The 23,411-nt window shown below is 39.0% G+C and overlaps 2 protein-coding genes across 2 annotated transcripts in view; both read left to right on the top strand.

Annotated features, from left to right (window-relative positions):
• The first annotated feature begins 1,223 nt into the window (after positions 1 to 1,223).
• On the top strand, positions 1,224 to 6,447 carry LOC128380979 (tryptophan 5-hydroxylase 1-like). Its single transcript, XM_053340923.1, has 11 exons — positions 1,224 to 1,313; positions 2,364 to 2,519; positions 2,683 to 2,866; positions 3,080 to 3,180; positions 3,305 to 3,372; positions 4,125 to 4,321; positions 4,516 to 4,651; positions 4,734 to 4,860; positions 5,048 to 5,143; positions 5,584 to 5,717; positions 6,273 to 6,447. Exons 1-11 carry the CDS (start codon positions 1,224 to 1,226, stop codon positions 6,445 to 6,447), a joined length of 1,464 nt encoding a protein of 487 aa, XP_053196898.1.
• A 7,667-nt stretch (positions 6,448 to 14,114) lies between these two features.
• Positions 14,115 to 23,411, top strand: part of cd81a (CD81 molecule a) — a 30,540-nt gene continuing 21,243 nt past the window's right edge. Inside the window, exon 1 of the mRNA XM_053319514.1 lies at positions 14,115 to 14,274. Within this exon, the coding sequence (XP_053175489.1) occupies positions 14,209 to 14,274 (66 nt within the window). The 5' untranslated portion in view covers positions 14,115 to 14,208. The remainder of the gene's footprint in view (positions 14,275 to 23,411) is intronic.

Here is a 23,411-nt window from a genome sequence, read left to right as displayed (position 1 = left end):
TTTAGGTTTCCTTGAACAGTCTAATGCCTCCATGACCCAGTCCTGGATAATCGGTGGGAAATAGAGTGGAATAGAGTGTATGGCAAAAATGGATTATACCAAAGAGGTTGGATCTCTCAGTTTGCCAGCTTGGTTCATAGAGAGTGGATAAAACAGACACCAATCAGAAATTACACCACACATCACACAATCTGGGGCTGACAAAAGATTTATGTGTATTGTTATGTAACACTCTGATAAATCACCTTTGGAATAATGTAAAATTTCAACTAAATTGCCAGGTTACTATGCACTTCTCTTTCTTTTCACAACTATTTCTGTCACTATTCAAACAAAAGCAACACTCTGAATGGCTTCCAGTCAAGTGTGCGCCATTATTCCAATTTAAATGATTTAAATCCCTCCCCTTGCTTTATTTTTATGCCTCCCAAAATTCCATACTGGATCAAAAAATGATGTTGATGCATTATTCAGCTAACAATTCCACAAAGCAATGCTCCACAATTTATAGATGTATAAATGTACAGAATGACACCTGTTAGTGATGATGCAAAATAGTGATGATTTATGAGTACCAGAAATCTAAGTTTAGTGCTAATTATAGGGTAAACAATACATTATGAGGAAATAGTGAATGATACCTTGTGAATTACTGATATTTTCCTGTGAGCAAATTAGCGTGCTAACTGTTTTTCACAGTCTAAAAAGAATTGCTCGGCTGACGTGTACTACAAAAAAAGTTTCTAGCTTACTTCTGCATTATGTGGCCCACTAAATATGCAGAGTAGTGTTTCACCCTACTGGTTGGGCCTGCCACTGTTGTGATTTATGTATGCATAAATCTATTTTTTTTAATTAACATAGTAATAATAAAACATAGTTGAGTACTTCAAGGCTACTTATGAACAAATCTTAGCGCCCTCCTTTGGTTTGCATGTCAGGCCATGTGACATCTCAGCCCTGATGTTAATCGTAACCCTATTTCTAATCTCCCTCCTGCTGAAAGAAATGGCAGCTCCCTCTCTCCATGCACCCTCCCCTCCACCAGGGCTTCATAAATACCCCAGCATTTTGCTCTGTGTGACAGTACTGCAGGCAACTCATCCTGTAGCTGACAGTCTGCTGCTATTGAGCCAGGCTGTCTTCCTTTTCAGAAAACTCACTGTCACCTAGTTTACTGAGAAAAAGTTATATATCATATTTCTACTAATCTAGAGACAGGCATGTATGCAAAGAAGGGTGATGAACAGGGGCCACGCAGCAGAGGAAGGTCTTTTGACTCTGTTCATGAGGAGAAGCAGCTCAACAACGAAGTAAGTGGCATTAATGTTGCTTGTGTTCTGTCTCTTTCTTTAATGAGCTGACAAAAACTCTTCTTTCTGATTGGAATGAATTTATTAAAACACTGATGTCTGTTTTTTCTGTACTGATTTATTTGAATGAAACTTGTAACAAAGCCAATCAAGATATAGACCACTGTAATTTAAACTACAAAAATGACATGGAAGTTTTTACCAATTTCAAACAGACTGATTTTTGTAAAAATATTTTATAGAAAGCCCATGGGTAGCTTGGTCGTTTTCATATTAATTTCCAAAGTACTGAAGATCTACAGTGGTTGCTTGCAGGTTTAATTGGTCTAGTTTACAGATCTTGCTTCAAGGTGTTAGGAGGATACATGTCTACCTGGGACTGCTGATTAATCCGTTGTTGTGCAGGAGGATTAAAAGGAGACTATCATGAAAGCTGCCTTTAGTCTGAATGAGATTGCCATTGCAAGTCCGGCATTACTTAAAAAAACAATCACATTAAAACTTCTATAACAAGAAAAACATTTCTATATCTCCTTAAAACAAGAAAAGTTTTGTCAAAGCAGTCTGTGCTTTAACTATGGAAAACACTTGGCAATCTTTCACATTGGCTTTCAGAACTCGTTACACTTTGGTTCTTTCTCTGATAGAAAAATATGTGGATAACCTATCTGACCCTAACCATAACTCTGTCTAAATATTTGAAACACCTATGTCATTCTAACAGTTATTCTCATTATAACAACAAAATTACTTGTTTTAGTGTGAATTAGCATCCCGTTATAACAAGTAGTTTTTCTTATTATTATGAGAAGAATGAACTTGTTATAAAAAGTAAACTCTGTCATAATAAAATATAAAATATTTGTATTGTTATGTACTACTTTTCAGGGTAGAGAAATCTGAACAGATATTTTTTGTCATGGTGGCAGCATTAAACTGTTGTAGGTTTGCTTTCCACCAAATCCTGAAAAAAAGCGTGTCTGTATTTCAGGTCATAGGAAAATCAGTTCTGCACACAGTGTGAATAAATGTTTTCTTTTTTTACCTTAGATGAATAAGGTTACACTCAGTAAAATCGATGCAAAACAGGACAAAAGGGGTGTCTGCAATGGGAGGCCCAGCAGCTCTCTGAAAAATGGTGCAACTATCATATTCTCACTAAAAAATGAAATTGGTGGTCTCGTCACAGCACTTAAGCTTTTCCAGGTGAGTGTTTTAAGAGCAATCAGTAGGATGCTCTCTCGTATTTAAATGTCGAGTCAAATGACTGAATCATTTTTGTCAAAATTATCTTCACTGGATGTTGAGTTTGATCATGTTTGGAAAATGTTCACATATTTCGTTCATCTTGTATTTTATGTATGTGCAGGAAAAGCATGTCAACCTTGTTCATATTGAGTCTCGCAAATCCAAGCGAAGGAATTCAGACTTTGAGATCTTTGTGGATTGTGACTCTGACCATGAGCAGCTCAAGGAGCTTTCTCAGCTTCTAAAGAAGCATACTGATGTCATTGAGATTATGAAAGTTGAGGACTCCGCTCTACCTGAAGAAGGTAGGCTGCACTTTACATTAAACTAATTAACAATATGAGAAATTCTCCATGCAAGTTTAAAAACATACAGCTGAAAATACCATATAACTTATAACCTAGGCCTGTCAAATGCCAGCAGTAAAAGTGTACTTGTTTGAAGTGTAATTCACAATTTAACCAAGTGAGAAATTTACTGATTTGAAATAGTGAACTGTAACTATAAATGTATTTCAGATATGACTGATGTGCCCTGGTTCCCTAAGAAGATTTCTGATTTGGATCAGTGTGTGAATCGGGTTTTGATGTATGGCTCTGACTTGGATGCAGATCATCCGGTATGTTGGACGGAGATACTTAAATTTTGCACATATTTTAAAATATCTTGTCTAATGTGTGTAAGGCAACAAAAATATTTTTTTCTATTCTCTTCTAATATGTGTGAGTATACTGTTTTTGCAGGGATTTAAGGACAACATATATCGGAAAAGAAGAAAATATTTTTCTGATTTGGCTATGAGCTACAAACAGTAAGTTCCATTGTTTCATTTAGCTGATATTTATATCAACATTTAATAAAAAGCTCCTTAAGATTTGTCATTTTGTTATCAAGCATCATCTGCACAAAACTAACAAAGCGTAAAATGAATTGACACACCAAATGACATGTCACTGCTTTCAAAATTATATGATGATCTTAATGAAACTAACTGCTTTTTAAAGATGTAAACATATCGCAGATGTGGTCTGATATATGTCAGTGTACTATAGCTGTGAGACTATTCCTTTTTCCACTTCAAAGTAAAGCAATTATTAAACAATGTGGTATTATGACGCTGACATTTATTATAAAAAAGTGATGAAGCAGTCTAGAGTCCCAAGTGCTGACATATCTAGTATCCATATCTAGTATACCCATTTAGCAAATTACTTATTTAATATAAAGTTACAAATATATAAATATAAGATATTTAAAAATATTTTTTGACCAAGAGAAAATTCAGGTAGTAGAGTTTTTAATTTTCAGAAATGGCTATGTACATATCAGTCTCATCTGCATACAAATGATTTAAATAATCTCTCTACAATCACTAACTTTGCATAAAAAGGTTATAATTAAATTTTGGTACACCATTCTTTATAACAATCTGAGTGACTTTAATGAAAAGAAAGCATCATAATACTTGAGATACACCAATAATGTGTCACCATGTAACACAGTAACTATTCATTTGTTACATTGCTACGGTCAACAAGCTTACCAGCTGTCTCTGTTCGTCAGTGGCGATCCGATTCCTCGTATAGACTTCACAGCAGAAGAGGTTCGTACCTGGGGCGTGGTGTTCAGGGAACTCAACAAGCTGTACCCCAGCCATGCCTGTAAGGAATATCTGAAGAACCTCCCTCTGCTGTCCAAATACTGTAACTACAGCGAGGACAATATCCCCCAGCTGGAAGACATCTCACGCTTCCTCAAGGGTAGGCATTTATAACGACTATGATCCACCTTTGCCAAGTTAGAGCATCACGGTAAATAACAGCAGCAGTTTATCTAATCTAAAACTAGATGAACTTGATGAATGATGTTAATATCACTTTATATAGAACAAACAGACAGTATGTGTGTGTGCATGTGTGTTTACGGGTGTGTGTGTACGGGTGTGTTTGAATAGAGCGCTCAGGCTTCATCATCAGGCCAGTGGCAGGTTACCTCTCCCCAAGAGACTTTCTAGCAGGCCTGGCGTTCAGAGTCTTCCACTGCACTCAGTATGTCCGCCACGGCTCCGAACCTCTATACACACCTGAACCGTGAGTACATACACATACACCAACATATTCACTTGTTATGACTTCCAAAGTTTGGTATGGTTCATGTGTGTGTTTGATGCAGAGACACATGCCACGAACTGCTGGGTCATGTTCCCCTGCTCGCTGAGCCCAGCTTCGCTCAGTTCTCTCAAGAGATCGGGTTAGCATCACTGGGGGCATCAGATGATGCTGTAAAGAAACTGGCCACAGTGAGAAAGCACACACACACACACACACACACACACACACACACACACACACACACTAGGGATAATCACAGTCAACACTACTTATGATTTCTATCTTTAGTTGCTAAAACAAAAAGAAATACTAAAAACTAAAACTTTAAAATACTAATACTAAAACTAAACACTTTTTAAACCTGTTGTATTCCAGTGTTATTTCTTCACGGTGGAGTTTGGTCTATGTAAGCAAGATGGCAGGCTGAGGGCCTATGGAGCAGGACTCCTTTCCTCCATCAGTGAACTCAGGGTAATGTATTTACATGTTGACCTGACTCTGTTGCACACCTCCCAGAAGGTTTCCATTGCTGTTTGTCTGTTTGATTGTTCTTTACCAAGGCCCCTAAAATAGGAGAAGTACATGAAGTTTGATGAATAGTCAGCCCATAGTCCAAGTAACAAGTGATACTTTTTTGTGCAGATCCGGAGCCAGTAGCATAACCATTGTGTGTAAATGCCACAATCATCAAAACACTTCACATTTGGATCATAACTTCTTGATCAAGAAACATTGTCTTTTCACAATTTTAGTTACCTTGGTCACACAAACCGATCGCAATCACATTCATATTAAATCACCCATCTATGTTAAGTAGAAGCTTAAGAAGGGCATTCTCCCAGTATGTTAATGTGCCTGTATGATGTGACCAAAATGTAAATCTGACCATAGTATTCTCTTTCCTTCATTAGCATGCTTTGTCTGGCAAGGCTCATATTCTTCCATTTGACCCCATGGTGACCTGTAATCAGGAATGCATGATAACTACATTCCAAGAAGCTTACTTTGTTTCAGAGAGTTTTGAGGAAGCCAAGAACCAGATGAGGTCAGTAGATGTCTACTCTGCAAATGCACAATGTCCCTTTGTAGCTAAAATCCATTCTGTAATTATTTTTGTAATCATTTCAATTGCAATGAACTGATAATTTTGCCAATTGTCATTCTTTACAAGAGTTGTATGAGATGAGTAATACCACTTGTGTTTTTGTGTCAACTACTGAGCTAAAGCCAGTAGCTTAAAGTAAACACTAGAGGCAAGGGAAGACAGCTTTGCTGGCTTTCTTAAAAACTGACAAATTGTCAATTTACAATACTGTTTGTAAGGCTTAAACAGACTTAGTTAGCTTTAATGGTGCTGGTACCTGTATTTTTGTAAATGAAAGCCATACTAGCTGTCCTTGCTTCTAGTCTTTACGCTAAGCTAGGTTTATCACTTCCTGACTCTAGCTCATTACTTCACACATAAATGTAAGTGTTGTCAATCTTTTCATCTAACTCTCAAAAAGAAGGTGAACAAGCATATTTCCCAAAATGTCAAACTACTTATTGTACAGCTGTACTTACTGCATTGCAATACAAGTTGACATTGCTGTCTGTACAGGGAGTTTGCCAAGACCATCCGTCGCCCATTCACAATATGCTACAACCCCTACACCCAGAGTGTGGACGTCCTGAAGGACACCAGCAGCATCAACAGCATGGTGAAGGACATCCGGCATGAGCTGGACATTGTAGAGGACGCTCTTAACCGACTCAACAAACACACAAGTGTCTGAGGCTCGCGTGGGAGTGCATCTGATTCCTTGGGGTTCAGGAAGGGTTTTAGGAGAATTGCAGAGCTGCATGTAATTGGTATATTAGGGTAAGAAGAGGTTTGCTGGAGTTTGAAGAGTTTGGATTGGGTTTATTGGGTTGGATGGACTGGGAATATGTGAGGTTGAATGGGGTTTGGTCAGAATGGGGGAATGATAGAAAGGTCTAACGTGAAAGTGCGTAGTTGTATGACTAATTTCTGTTGTCATATATGACCATAAAAGTATATGACATATGGTGTGATAATGTGGGTGTTCTTGCCTAGATGGGTAACTAGCAGTGTTGTAATTTGTCTTACTTTATGTGATAGTATTTTAATAAATGTATAATGAAGTCAAACTTTTTAAAAAGTAATAAAAGTCCAAACTTTATTGCCACAATGTGAAGGCTACTCTCTGATGCTACCAAGTTACACTGTGATGATGGATACTATGACAGCTTTTTACTTGTGCACTGTGAGGTGTTGTTGACAGCTGGCATACCCAGACAGCAATGGATTACAATCCCTTTCTTAATTGGATATGGAACAGGCTTTATATAGGTGATACCAATCCAATGAAAATGTTTTGATGGTCCCTGAGTTGCTTGGAACATCCCTGATTAAACTACACTGTAACATTGACTGTCTGTAGCTTGTAACATTAATTGGCTCTGATGAATGAATGTTCATTATTGGTAGAAAGTTGTGTTGTCTGTATTCTTATTTCTTTATTAAATTGATAGTTTTAATACCCCATAAATGTCTGCTTTCTGGTTGTCCCTGTTTTTTCATATAGTAACAAGAATATGTGTCACACAGGGTAGGAATGTAGGATGGTGTTGAGAAATGTTTTGAGATATTGTTGGTGTTGGTCTTTTCACAACATTTTGTTGACATCAAAAAAAAATAAAGTAATGCCAGCCTTATCCTGTAAAGACTTGATGATACAGTGATATAATCCAACACTCATTACATAGAGGAACAACTGGACTGGACTACTGCACAAAGGTAGTATTTACTGCACTGCTGTGGAATTAAATTGCACCAGATTACATAGCTGATGACATTGTGTCCACCCCACTGAATGCTCTCCACAGACTGCTGTGCAGCAACCTTCAGGAGGCCACCACTCCACTACCCTCTTGTGGTTACTTTATGGGAGTACATTTCAACCCCCAAACCAATGGGGAGCTGTTTTGATAGGAAAAAGTACAACACCTTCAAAAGAGACAGGTTCCTTTTTTCGCAACCAAGCCCACTGACCATCCATATCACATTGGCCACAAAAGTCTCAAACTACACATACTATATTGTTATTCAGATAATCAACTGTTTCATTCACATAGTCTGTATTATGTGTGGTCCAAATATGAGCAACTGCTTAAAATCACCCTGATTATGGTTGCTTAAGCCAGGGCCATTGCCAGGATTTTATAAATACCAAGTGCATGAGTCCAGATCCCCCCTACCCCATACCTATTTAATTTTTTTCTACACATTATTTTTTATTGATTTAACTGTTTTGTTTTTCAAAGTCTTTCCTACATTGTCAAGAATGCAACTATGGTGGAAAAATATCAAATCTTGGTTTCAAATCGTAGGTATTTCCCTATAATATTAACAATCTATAGTTAATGTTACAGTTCAGACTATTATCTATTTAGGGTTGAGTCAACTAGTGTTCTGCTTTATCAGAACAGTGTGGATGTTGATTGAGCAGTCTGCAACATAAGCAGACAACCCCACATCTGTCATCAGACTCAGAGTCTAATTTTGCTAAATGCCATTTGGTGCATGGAAATATTTGACATCACCTTTTTCCAACTGAGACCCACCCAGTTTAAACCAGTGTGAATAGTACAGACAAAAACACAACTCTCTTATGTGAAAAAAACAAAACTGTTCTAAAATGAAGTAAAACTGAACGTAAAAACACATTTCCAGGACCTTTAAATCCCTTTATTCTATTGAAATCTTACCATGTGTTTTTGTGTTGCTTTTAGTGTGTGCCAAAAACAGTCAAATATGTTGTTATCCATCCAAGTAGCAGATTACTGTATGATTATGGTGGCTCAAGACACTTACACAGTAATCTTGATGATCTCAGCAAAAAGGTTGAATGTATTAGCTCATAATCCCGTGTTTTTTTTTTTCAGTTGACCATGGTGTACAGAAAAAAAATAACCATGTAGAGACATTGCTAAATCAACCAATGGGTTGCTACCAATGCCACCTTACAAATGTGGTTGGAAGAACCATTCAACACTTTAGGACCCCCTTGGAGAGGATGTATGACATAACCTGTGACAGCTAGGTGGAAAACTACATCGGTAAAACAGCAGGGACTCTAGAGACAGACATCAGCTTCTTGTGAACAGCTGATGATCACAACATTGGCTTGGAAGTAGTAAAAATCATAGACCAAGAGGGTATTCTCAACCAATGTTTGACACCAGGTGTAAATGTAATCTGTATAGCATGACCAAATTCTTAAAACCACCCAGCCAGGTGAAAGGTCAACTAACTCCACCTCCTCCTGCCAGTTTAAGCAAGCCCAAAAGATGATACAAGTAGCAGCTGTAGCTAGAGTCTCCCCTTGCTTAAAATGGATGAATGATGCCCATCCATGATATCACTTCAACATGACATCAAATGTGTTGTCCACCTAACTATTTGTATATTTAAATCTGATCTCAATGAACAGCTATCTGAGAATCAGCATCATGGAAACACTAAAAACAGTTCAGACATCATTATCAAGATAATGTATCCTGATACAGATCACATGTAAACACCAGGTGGAAATGAGGCCTACGTGACCAGACTACCATATAAAGGACACATGATAACTGAACCAGTTCCATTTACTGCTTAGCCTTATTTTATAGTTGTAAAACGAAATGCTAGAAATAGATAAAAGCCAGTAATACTCTTGAGTTGAGATTGATTTTTATTCATAGCCTATAAGGTATATAGGTAAAGTAATAAAGGTAATAAAGTCTATTAAAGCTTCTCCTACATCACTCAGCAGATAATACTTTGATATCTTTGACTGGGAAAATACTGGCACGTCATATTTAATATGACCAAAGAAATCTTATCGCTCACTTGTCCTGACAAATGTAAATGTATGTCTAATAAGGTTTTCTACTTATAGGTTACAGGCATTCCTTCAACATCATAAATTGAAATGATTGAAGTGTAAATTGAAATACCCTTATTTCAATTTACATTTCAGTGATGGCCTAAAAGTTAGAGAGTGAGCTTGTGACTGGGAAGTCAGTGGACAAGCAACATGACTCATTATCACTACCTTACTCTTCCAAAAAACAATTCCAGTTTAACTGTGTGATCAGGACTTTCTTGCATAAGATAAGACTTCCCCTAAGTGAAATTTCCCTTAGTGGATACGCCCGGGGTCCCTTGGGCAGTGCGGACGTTCTTTTCCTTTTGTTTTTTTCTTTATTTTGGCAGCCCTGCTGGGTCTTTGGTTAATGCCAGGGCTGTTTTCTGCTAGACAATCTTTCTCACACACTAATCATTGTGACCTGCTAAACAATCATCACTAGCCCAGCCATCAAACTGACAAATAAAACAGTCAATCATGAGATTTAATATTCGTGAAAACAACTTTCCTACAGTGACCTACAGTGGCCAGAATTATTTACATTAAGAGAATGGGTCAATCCCTGTTGTGTTTCTGTGAAGCTCGAAAAAAACAATTATATATTAGAATTATATTTTTCCTCCCATCATGTAGGGCTTATTTCTGCTCAAGGAACCTTGGGCACTTGCTCAGATTGCCTTTATGATAAACCGGCAATGGTTTCTGATGTAATATGAGCAAATTAATAATTCTGAAACTTATCTGAGAATAGAATCAAGCACTGAAATAATTTAGAAAGTAAAACCAATATGAAAAGTAAAAGTGAAATACATTTTGAAGTCCCCAGCCAGTATGGTCATGTGGGTCCCTATTAATAACAGGGTGCCATCTGTTGCCAACTTTCAGATTGCTACCACAGGTTTCAATCCTATTTAGACCTTTAATCATTTTAACACAGAGAAAATAAATTCAAGAAAAAGGTTACTTTCGGGCCAAATCTTTTTAAAAGAAAGACATGAGCCAGCTGACTGAAGCCAATTTGTTGACCTGCATAAATAATCCTGTTTATCGATTACATTTCTAAAACTAACAATTCATTAGTCTTCCAAGACCAAATATCTCACCCCTCTACTCTCTGTCGCTGTAATTTATTCATCATCTGCTGGGGCATTATTATGTTAATCTGGCAAAATGAAAGCAAAACCAGACAGATACAGTGAGCTGAGGCTAGTCTGAGCAGCTGTCAATTTTCAGAGAGACCTCTGGAAGGCATTTCACCCTTCAAAATAAGGTACCATAATGTGTTCATACTGACTGATCTCTTTCAAATGTGCTTTCAATGAAAGTGATGGAGGACAAAATCCACAGTATACACAGTCATTTAAAGTAGATGAAGTTTATATTCAGCTTCAGAAGTCTGAGTTAGTCATATCAAGTGATATCTGACACATTTACAGTCTTTTAACCCTCCTGTTGTCCTCGGGTCAAGGAAGGACGGGAGGAAGGAAGTAAGGAGAGAAGGAAGGGAGGAAGAAAAGGAGGAAGGAAGGAATTAAGGAGAGAAGGAAGGAAGGGAGGAAGGAAGGAAGCGAGGAAGGAAGGAAAGGAGGAAGGAAGGAAGTAAGGAGAGAAGACTACTCATTTGGACGGCTGAAGCTTCATATTCACAGGGCCGCCTTAACCTAATGTTAGGCCCCGGGGCTGAGAGGTTTTGTAGCCCCTCAGCCCAGCCAACTACAGGTTTCTTTCAGGACATACAACACTGAACTTTCCCTCTTTGAGGCAGAAAACATCATAAAATTGTTACAAACATATCACTGAACCCACTTGAGCATAAACACAAAATGCATTTTTTATGACAACCACACACAGCAACTTATAGCGATAATTAAATTAGATTTTTATTTCTATAGTACCAAATCACAACAAAGTTATCTCAAGGCACGTTACACAAAGAGACCATACTCATTCAATTAAAGACACCCAACAATAATAAAACCAAGATGTGTGAAAGTTTGATTTCACACCATATTATGAAAAACATCACCATCACCAACCATCACCTGTCTGTACAAACATTGATCATAACAGCATAGCCAGAAAACAACAGCAAGAGATCAAAACAGGAACCTCTTCTCTGGCCTCGGTGGGCCCTGCGAACCAATCACATGCATGGACACACACACTCCATTCAGCACCATGGATAGCGACATGGCCTATATATGATACTGTATATAATATATGATATATGATAGATATATAAATAAGGGTCATCTGACTCCTGCTCAACTGCCTAGTTTCCTCTCTCTGGCGCTCGTGTGCTCCCCCTCCTCATCTGCTTTACTTGTCTGCTCCTCAGCACTGTGAGTAGTCCCCTGCTCCTCTCCCTCTGTGCTGACCACGCCTTGTCCGCTTGTTTATAAACACATACAAACACACTACCATGCTGTGGTAGTTAGTAAAAACAGAGGCAGGGCTGCCGAAATACCGTTAGTTGCCCTGGCAGCTGGCTGGCAGGTGCCGAAATACCGTTAGTTGCCCTGGCAGCTGCCTCGGCAGCTCATCTGGCAGCTGGAGTTGCCACTGGAAGTGCAGAGACTCCCTGCCACTGCCACAAAATGTGGTAGCTCTCTCTCTGTGAACTTGGTAGGCCCCTTGGCTTCCACCCACGTAAACCTGTGCATTAAAGTACCTTTTCCATGCTGTTGCATTTTCTGTCCACTAAGTGGCTATATCCAATAAATAAAATGTATTTTAGCTAATGTTGTAAAAACCATAGCTCTTATATACAGTCTAAAACACCTTCAAGGTTACTCTTCAACATCCCTGTTCAGTTTCATTTTGTCTTCATTCACTAAATGATTATGATGACTATTGTTACTGCTGTTTTGTCATGTTAATCCATCGACATTAAATAGAGGGATTGAGAAAATGCAAAATTATTTAATGAAAAGAGTAAAAGATGCAAGTTATGAAAAGGTATTTTTGGTACATCACAGCTGCATCTTGGACAAAATGAGTGAATGAACAATGATGATTACAAACTCAAATCACTGCAAGAGATATAAATTCTCATAATAATTTCGGTCATAGTGTTAGCGTTAGCCTACGCGAGGGGTGCCAGGACCGCGGTAAAGTGAGCCGCTGTTTGTGAGAGTGTGGTAACGTGAGCCGCTGTCGGATTTTCGTTGCGCATGAACTAGAGTAAATACGGTCAGCATGGTCCTAGTGGAAAGTGAAGGTGCGTTCTCGCCCAATCGCGCATCGAGATTACATATAAAGTCAATGCAAAGACGCGAAACATGCATCACACGTGACTCAATAGATGCGTACGCCTCGTAAAAGGTACATATAGCTAAGTGCTTTTGCTGATATGTGTTCTTTATGAAGATTGAACATTTTCCTCATGTTTAATCAGGTGTAAGTTTCATTTTACCGATTGTTGAAAATCAGACAGCGGTTCACTTTACCATGCTCGCAAACAGCGGCTGACTTTACCGCAGTCATAGACTCGTTTATTTGACAATAGAGACAGGAAATTACGGGAGAAAGAGGGACGTGTGACATGCAGAAAGTTACGCCAGCCGGGACTCGAATCGAGGTCCGCTCATAGACTGTATATAAGAAATGGACGGTTTGTGGACTGCTGCTCGGAAGCCAATAGTATCGAATCTAGGCAGCGCCATCTTGAAAATTTCAGGTGCATTCTGGGAAAAAATGAACACGGATTCTACTTATATGGGCATGAGGCGGAGTCATGAACGGACGTATGGGCGGGACCAACGGCGGAGCGGGGAGGCTGCGATTGGTTGCGAGGGCTGGATCTCAAGGACATTGGTCAATCAACCTGTCAATCACAACGTAGCCACGTAGCCTGCTTTATCGTCAAATATAAAATCAGGGAGGCCAAAATTTCACAAATGAGCATCATACTGCATTGAAGAAGGCTTTAAACTAGCGATTAAGACCATAAACACATTTTGAAAACGTTTACTGAGGTTAGAAATCAAGTGAGAAGTTGGTGAATTCTCCATTGACTTGTATAGAGCCGGAAGTCTTTCTGAACACAAAACGATCGCCCCCTGGTGGCCTTTTGATAGAATGCAGCTCTAAATTACTTCCGCATTGGCTTCTTTTCAGAGGACAGGAACTCCCCGCCTGGGTCCGCTTCTATGGCATGCCCCCCCCCCCACCACGTGCTGCTCAGCTTGGCGAATTTCATTCATTCTTTTTGCTTTTCGTTATAATAGGGGTATGATTGATTGATAGCTTATTACCCCTGTAATAGGCTATATGTTCCTGAGCCATTAATTGGGCTGAGGATGAAAAAAAAAAAAAAACATTAAATAAATAAATAAAAAGGATCTGGGGCCCACCCCGTGTTCCCCTCAGTGTTCATCTTTGCTCCTGACTGTTGTTTTAAGACATTCTTGGAAAACTGTGAACTCCTCCATGTTTGTATGGCTTTTATTTTGAAAGCTGAAGCAGGAAATGCTTCTTGGACGCTGTGAGGGCGGGAGGAGGGAGTTGGGTGTGCCTCTGTCTCCAGTCTACCAGCTGAAATCAGGAGCTCTCAGTTAAGCTTCAGTCCGCCGTCCCGTTAACTCTACGCCACATCTCTGTGTTTCAAGGTCCGCCATGGGGGTCGAAGGCTGCACCAAATGCATCAAATACATGCTCTTCTTCTTCAACTTCATCTTCTGGGTACGCTGCCTTGTTCTTCCCACCTCATTGTGCGTTTAATCTGTGTTGAGTGTTTGTATACATGTGTACATTTATGTATGTGTGTGTGTGTATGTGTGTGCGTGTTGAGTGCGTGGCGCAGCGCCGCCTCTTATTGGTGGTCGTTCGCGGGTTTGGTTTATTTGTGCTGCCAGTCTATCATGAATGAAACCAACAACATACACGTCACATTGTCACATACTGCTGCTAAACCTCCACAGTGACCTCCCGTTAGCTTTTCTTCCTCCAGGTGAATAACGGCGACATGAGGGGAATGAAATAAATAGCCACAAAAAGACAAAAAAAGACGTGCGGTTAATTTACGTAACTACAGCACACACACACGAGGTGGTTAATGATGTAGTTGAGACCAAAACTCAACATGGCTGAGTTAGTCACCTCAGCTCTTAAAGTGAGACGAAAAATTCAATGTAACGGGACAAAATAGCATCTTTAAAACCACATGAAAACAACCGCAGTCGTTAGTTATGGTTGGGTGTTGATAAGAAACGGAAAGTTCAATACTTTTGGAAGCGAATTTGAGTTGAGTTTCACTTATATGTTCAGTTTGGGATGCTCCCCTGTTATATGTGTTGGGCGGCAGGAGAGTCTGGCTTTGTTTGGATTACATCTTCTACTCTGTGTGTGTGTGTGTGTGGGTGTGTGTGTGTGTGTGTGAAGGAAGGAAGGAGGGAGTTCATGGTGGTTTCCATTTGGTGAGTCCAGGCCCTGTGTTGGGTGACGGATCATGGAAACATTTTTGGGTGTTCAATTTTTCACTCTTCTTGTGTAATAGCTGCATAGTTTGCTCTCACACTGCTCCTTCTCTAACTTTCATTTACTTTAGTACCTCTTCTCCTTTTTAGTTTTTTTTTCTATTCTAAATTCAGCAGTGTCAGTCAAAAATGGGGACTTCCTCAGTAAAAAAAAGTCAGTGCAAATCAAACCTTGTAGATTTGTATTAAGTATGTCTACTGGAAGCAGTTGATTGAACTCACAAAATAACAATTAAAGTGAATCAGTGGGTGCTTTTGGTCACAGACGTTTGTTTCTATTTCTCTTTGGTATCTGTTGGGGCTGTGGCCAGTTACTGACGTCACCCCCTGAGGCTACTGCAATAACTGAATAATTTTTAAAAATTTGATTATAGAAGCCAACTGTAATTACTTTGTTTTGGACATCATCATCATTTGTATTCATTTTAAATAGGCTGGCTTCCATACGAGCTTCTGAATGTAGCCCCCAGATGAACAGTATGTTGGTCCGCTGCTCCTGCTGCTGCTTCTTTCCAGACATAATGCTGAAGTAGCCACAGCAGACGTAGCTTCATTAGCAAGTGTGAAAGCCAGCGGATTGAGTTTGTAGGTGTTGGCTGTCAATATTTGTTCCATATAAAAAGTTGCTCATTTAGACTCCTTCTACGGTGGTGCAGTATTGACACATTGATTTCCAAACCCAACAACAACAACAAAGAAGCTGAACCCTTGATTATAAAAACAACGAAATGAACGCTGATTCATTTTCTGTTGATTGAATACTTGAATATTTAGTTCACCTTTCACATTTTTTTTCTCAGCTGTATCAAATTTGAAAGCATCAAACTAGTCTAATCGAGTCCAGTAATTATTATTGAGTTAATAGTCTAATTTTATTTTCCTTAAAATCAATTCATGGTTCCCTATGGTCCTGCTCAGAAGTACTTTTAAACATTGATTTATGTCTACTTATATGAACTGTGCTACATAAATTACTACAATGAATCAATACAAAGTAGTTTTTAGATTGTGTTGAGAAACCGCCAACACTCAGTATTGTAGGTTTATTATATTAATCATGTTAGCACCTTTTAAAATGTTAATGGCAGTTCTAAGCCTTTTGTAGGAACTGTGTGGTAGTTGTTTTTTTTGTTTCATATTAATGTTGGTAGACTAACAGCTGCTCCTCCCGATGAACATTGGCCCCAGTTGGCCTTTATCAATGATAAACGACAACTAAAGTGATACTAATAAATATAGTGATTGGCTTTTGCAAAGGCTGCAGTTTTCTCAGCCTGACAGTTCAGAGACCAGAGAGTTCATGATAAAGCTCGGTTTGCAGGATTATCTAACATAGATAACAGGCTGTAAGTCTAACTGGAAAGAACAGCCGCCTTTTTATAACAACTTCAAAGTGTCACTTCCAAAAGGTGACTCAATGAGCGGGCACGTCTGTCCCCTCACTCGTTTAAACTGAAATATCATTATAGTAGACCTCATAAGTGCCACTGACACACACAGCAGCAACAGAAGTGAAATAAACTGAGTCCCTAATAAAGAAAACAACACCTGGTTTCATCACCAGCCATGATGGGTGTCTGTTGGTTCCGACTGTATCTTTTTTTAGTTCATGCAAAAGAAACAGGTTTTCACATGAAATTAGTATTCTTCCTTCAAGCTGAATAGAAACCAAACAGGATTATACCACTCTATAATATGCAACCACATAGACAAGGGATTAATCTCTACATTGACAATGTAACTGTACCATATTTATATGTTTGCTCTTGTAGTTAAATGCCCCTGTTGGCAGTTGTAACCATTTTTGGGAAGCAGGGTCCAATTAAACTTCCATAAGGCAATGGTTTGTTTCTGAGAGCCCTAAATCTCACTACTTATAACATAATGAACACATGAACCTGCTTTTTTTTTCTGGTTGCAATACCTTTTAGAGTGAAGTACTTCCAACAGAATGGACTTAATGTAGCACTGATCAGTTTTGCAGGAATCTGTTAGTGGTTTGTAGGTCCTCCACTTAAGGTCAGACTGAACTATCTTTAAAACTATTGGATGGATTTCCACATTTGGTCCACATATCCACCGTTTCCAGAGGAATCATGTTTCCTGTTTGTCCAGATAACAGCAAAACAAATGACGTTCCATCGGCCTCGGCTGTACTTTGTGCTTAGTGTGAATTAGCAAATGTTTGCATGCCAATGGGCTAAGCTAATATTTTTAGTTTAGTCTCAAATCACATACTTCTGTTGTACACTATGTACTTACTTACTTACATAGTGTACACATTTTGACAGGGTGTTGTCTCAAATCAAACATGACCATTGTGCACTTACCATATGACAAATCATTAGGCTGCTAAAAAAACCTAATAACCTACTGATGGCTTATATCTGAAAACAGTATATTAGTGTCTATATATTTGTATGATATGACAATGTCCACAGTAGTTACAACGCCAATTCCAGTTTGAAAAGTGGTCTCTGCTCTGCCGCTATGTAGCCAAGATGGCAACCATTGAGGGCAAGAAGTGCCCATAGTTCAACCCTCAACCGTTTTGAGTACACCATCCAGGTACTCATAGTGCATTGCATTTTTCCGTACGTTTCAGTGTGAACAGACTTATGCACTCAAAATATTAAGTATAAGTTCATGATTTGAGACACAGAATGAAATGTTTCTCTTTAGCTGAAAGCAGCTATGTACAGTCTCAACAAGCTGCTAGCAAGGCTGTACACTATTATCTTGGACATAATATGGTTTCTGTCATCATGATGTAGGCTACTTCACCCGAATGTTACAAACTTCTGTGGTAGTCCTCCAGAAAACTGTGGTTTCATATGACGCAAAAATGGATGTTGTCACCAGAGACAACTTCTTGGTTATAGATCACGTAATCATTTTTCTGTGGTCTTACAGGTCTGTTTCATTAAACTGTTACATTCCCATTTGCATTTTTTGAAGGTTTGCTGTCTTGTTAGTCAGTGTGGAATGTATTGGATTGTGTTTTAAAGACATTTTAAATTTGGACTCCATTGTTAGTAATTTTTAGCCACATGTGTTGTACACAGGTGTGAGCTGTCAAAATTTTTGAGCGTAAACAATTGGAATGACCGAAAAACAAAGCTAGGAAAATAAGATGTGGCTGGGTGTATGATGCTGGGATCATGCGCAACAGTTCCTGTGGCTAACACTCTGAAAAGTGACTGTAATGTGATGCATTACAGAGCGCTTAAAGTGCATTACAACGACTCTGCGGCTCCTCCTCTCTTTTTAACACATATCCCACTTTAGCCCTTTTAGTTTTATTGCCTGCTCTAAAGAGCTCTGTGAATGGATCTGTCAGGGCAGACGAGCTCTGTCCATTTGAAGAGACGCCTTGACTGCGATGTGCGGTCGTTCAACCGCCTGCTGTGGATGCTGGCTCTTTAAAAAAAAAAAGAAAAAAAAAAAAGGAGACCTCCTGTTTCCATAAATCACGTCGGACACTGAGAGGGTTAAGAGTTTACATGGGGGAGTGGGGGTGGGGGTGGGTGGAGGCAAGCTTCTCTTGTGGTGGTATAGGAGTCTTATGGGAGCTGCAGACCACACCCCATCCCCCCTACACCCACCTCCTTCTCCTCCAGCATACCCAGCATTCTACAACCCCCTGTACTCTGGGTAACAGGCAGAAATAGACACTGGAGGGAGGGCTGATGGGGACACTTTGGCTGTGCTGATCTCACACTTGGTGATGTCTGAGGCGATTTCAGACATTCACCCTCTTTTCTCAAACTACCACCCTGAGTTGCTAAATATGAGCAGGCCTGAGTCAGATGTTGAAACGACATTCTTTCCTGTGTTACAACATATTTGCGTGATATGTTACCATGAATTTTAGGGTTTTTGCTCGGAAGGTGCCTCATAAGCCAGCAGTGCAGTAAACATGATGTGACATACAGATGCTGATCTGAGAGTTCATACTGTTTTCTTGGTGTGGAATGTGTAGCAACGAATGCAGTGGCCCGTATGAGCAGACACACATGGTTCGGTTGTGTCTGTGGCATCCAAGGCCAAGAAAATGTTATCAGTCACTGAAAATGAGGCGGATAGCTTATCTGCTGTCTTATTCAAATGTTTACCTCTCTAGATAGTTACCAAACAAGCTTCCAGTATAATTGTGCAATTGTAGCGTATCCTCTTGTATTTTCCTCCTCTGTATTAAGGGAACACATCTGTTTAAGTATTATATATTCCAATAAAATACATGTGTATCTATAAGATTGAACAGTCTGATATTTGGGCAGTCACATTGCCACTTTCTGTTTACTATAACATGCATTATATTTCCTGTCAGATATTTGATTTGAGTGTATTGTGAAATGTAGGCTCTTTGGTGGCCTCAAAAGTCCCAACAACAGAATGAAACAGTATCAGATCAAATGATGAATCAATTCAAAAGTTGCAGCAACACTTGTGGTATAGAGCAACTGTATTGTTAGACTAACACGTGTTGTCTTGGGGCCTTGATCAGAGTCACCACAGCACAAATACAAACAGCATTTAAATGGTGTAGTTAAAAAGTGTTAAAAAAACAAGTGCATCAAGACATGTATCAGCCAATGGGGTATCTACCATGGTCATGTGACTTAAGGCCAATCTTTATCCCAGACAAGCAGAGAGGCAAGGGTGGTATCCAATGAAGAACATGGGTGACACCATATTTGGTCCATAATCCCTTCTCTGTGCACCTTGGAGCCTCTACTCTGCTAATCAATCCAGAAATAATTGAAAGCCTGATTGCAGATTTTAAGTATTTCTTTATAACTATATATTTGTCACTAAACTATCAATAATGAATGCTTCTGATTGGGGCAATGAGGAGTTTGGCATTTGTGTTTTTTGAGTGAAATGTCTTGACAAATATTGGACAGATTGCTCAGAAATGTATTACAGACATTCGTCTCCCCCTCAAAATACTGTCTGGTCAACATTTAAATTTGTCCAACACTTTAGTTAACGACAACATACCTGTTAAACTAACAACCCATTAGCCTCAGTTGTACTGTATTTTGGTCTAAGTAGCAAATATGAGCCAGCTAACCTGCCTAACTAAGATGGCGAACATGGCTATTATTATACATGCTTTAACATCAGTGTGTCATTTTGAGCATGTTAGCATTATGACATCAGCACTTAGCTCAAAGGCTCAAAGAGCTGCTAGAGTGACTGAAGACTGATACAGCCAATTCACATAAAGTGTTTTTAGAATAATTTTTGACATCTGTCACTCATGCATCTCACAGAACAGATACGCTTTCATTTTATTAAATATATCAATCCACGCTGACTCCAAGACATGTGCAAGTGATAGACATCTCATGGAGAATTCTCCCATTTTTTTATGCTAAGACATTTCAACACAAACATAACTAACAGCATTAATTGTGGGTTGCGTTTAAATGTCCTTGCCGGCCTCTCCAGTGAAGTAGCATGCACACTACCATGACCCTGTTACTGATTAAGCGATAAGAAATGGACCAGAGAGTTTCCTGTCAAAGTGTCTGCTGTGAAATAGCTTAACTATAAAATACACCTTGCTATTAGTCTTTACTACTTGATTCTATGGCTGCAACTAAATGTTATTTTAATTATTATATAAAAACCTAGTTGACATGTTTAAATGAATTGTTATGTCCGAGCAACAGTTGGTACCAGTGGTATTCACTTTACTGTCATAGAAAAAACACCAAAACATCACCGTAGAAACCGGTGTATAAATCGCACCGATGTATAAGACGCAGTCTAATTTGGGTGGTGTCATGCTGAGAAAAACGCTTCTATTAAAGACTGGTTTATTTGAATGCCCCCCACTTTTAATTGAAGAAAAAAATTGCGTTTAAGGTGCGTCTTATAAATCCGTTTTTACGGTACTTTAATGAAGAAATCTGAAGAAAATTATTGATTTTTTTTCTGTCAACCCACTTATTGATTAATTGAAACTACTCAATCTATAGTTAAGCTTTTTTTGTTTGCTCTGGGTGAAAAGTGGGTCTTCTATTCAATCTAGTCCTGAATTTCATTAGAGTTGAAGTGACTCTCCAGTTCTAGATCTACAGCCAGTCCTCTTTGAAAGCTGCCTCTGACTCAAACATCCTATCGCGGCACAATGGCCGTCTCGTGGATTTGTGATTAACTAGTGAATTACCTTCTCAAGTGTGTTGCTGGTTGTGTTTGGGTGTCAAGTTCCTTTACACTGCTGCCCCAGAAACTGTAGCTAACCTGGGAGCAGGACTGTCTCTGAGGCCTGTCAGTAGTAGCTGGACCGCTGTGGCCTTCCGTTACACCCAGTGTCTGAAATTAACTCTCTGACTCACTTGCCAAGAAGACCGGTGGGTGAAAAGAATCCACCAGCCAAAACAATAAATAACTCCATGTTACTAATTAACTGTAGCTAACCTGGGAGCAGGACTGTCTCTGAACTCTGTCAGTGATAGCTGGGCTGCTCTAGCCTTCCGTTACATCCACTTTCCAAAAATGAACTCTTTGACTCACCTGCCAATGATACTGATAGTTGAAAAAAATCCACTGGTTAAGCATATTTGTTTGCCGGCCAAATTAATAAATAACCTATTGTAAATGCCACCATATAATAGCTATTTAATTAACTGTAGTTAGCAGCAAGTAGCAGTTGAGTGGAGAGCTGCGATGTCGAGTAGTTAATGTTCTGTACCGTAAACAGTGCTGTGAAACTAGGAAGTAAAAACTAGCATGTTAAAAACACACGTTTGTTTACACTGGGACAAATATAAGTAATCATTTCCTCTGAGTCATCATACCAGATATTTTATTACATGACTATTTTGGTAGAAACATGTAATTGCTAGAGTTACTTGCCAACCAGTAAATCTACCCGCATTTGGGACTTGGTGGGTGTTGATTCGGATTCTTTTCACATCAAAGTTAATTTCTTCTATTAAGTTAAGTTAAGTTCTATTAATTGTAAAATCTCACCATATAATAACTATTTAATTAACTGTAGCTAGCAGAAAGTAGCAGTTGAGTGGAGAGTTATTATCGAGTATGGATATTGAGTAGCTGATGTTCCATACGGTAAATAGTAACGTGGAACTAGGACATAAAAACACATTTTTCTAAAGTGGGTGGATAGACAAACATGAGTAATAATTTCCTCCAAGCCATCATACCAGATGTTTTATTATATGACTATATTGGTAGAAACATATACCTGCCAGATTTACTGGCCATCCAGTAAATCTACCCGCATTCGGTACTTGATGCACATTCTTGTCAAATCACAGGCAAAAGTACAAAAGCACAAATTTTTGATAATAATTTAATAATTTCTAATCTTTTCAGACACTGTAGATGAAATCCTCTCAGGAATCTGTTTGAACATGTTTTATTCAACCAGCTTGTGCCTCAGTGACTCATCTTTAGTGGTAATTCACGTGGTAAGAAGGTGGGGGGGGGGGGGGGGTTCACTTAAATTTAGTAATTCTGTGTGTGTGTTTGTGTGTGTGTGTGTGTGTGTGTGTGTGTGTCTGTGTGTTGAATTTCTGCACTCTTGGCAGTTATGGTGTTGATCTGGTTGCTAGGCAGCGGCGGTGCTCAGCTCTGGAATGGAGATCACTGAGAGGAGGAGGATGGTTAGAGAGCAGGGGCGCTGAGCCTGTTTTGGTAAAAATCTATTCACAGATTCTCAGAAACTAGTTCAGTTTAGGTTTTCTGTTTTTGTCTCGGGAAAGAGGAAGATATTTTAAAAATATATTAAAGTATGCAGACGATAAGATCCAAACCTGTGGCCAGCGGAAGGGTGTTGTTCTGTCAGTCTGTGGTTTATTTTACAGTTGCTGTGTATATATTCTGGTGCTTGTTCCTGTGTGCCTGCTGAGGTATATGCTAACTCTAGTTATATTTAGGGTTTCTTTGTCACAGGACAAACAAAAGACCTGGGGAAGGCTTATGTCAATGTAAACCACCCTAAAGAACAATACATTTATATAACAAAGTTACACATCGCTGTGTGTGCACAGTTTCCCCCAGGGAACTCTGTAGTGGAGGAAGCAAGGAAAGAAAAAATAAGCACAGGGTCTTCAAATGTACACTCAAAATCTCCCCTCCCCTACAGCACACCCCACTAACTTTAATAACTGGTTTAAAACCACGTGTTTAACTACGGGTTAAAACTACATGTTTAATTACAGGCTAATACTACGTGTTTGGGAAATACTTTTATTCATTTGGTTTCTGAGTGTTGGATGAGACGATTGATGCCACTCTCAAATCTCTTTTTAAATATCAAGGAGAACATCTAGTCCACCTACCAGCAACTTTAAAGTTCACTAA

Source organism: Scomber japonicus, chromosome 1, assembly GCF_027409825.1.
Source record: "Scomber japonicus isolate fScoJap1 chromosome 1, fScoJap1.pri, whole genome shotgun sequence".
NCBI lineage: Eukaryota > Metazoa > Chordata > Actinopteri > Scombriformes > Scombridae > Scomber > Scomber japonicus.
This window is presented reverse-complemented; position numbering and strand designations above follow the sequence as displayed.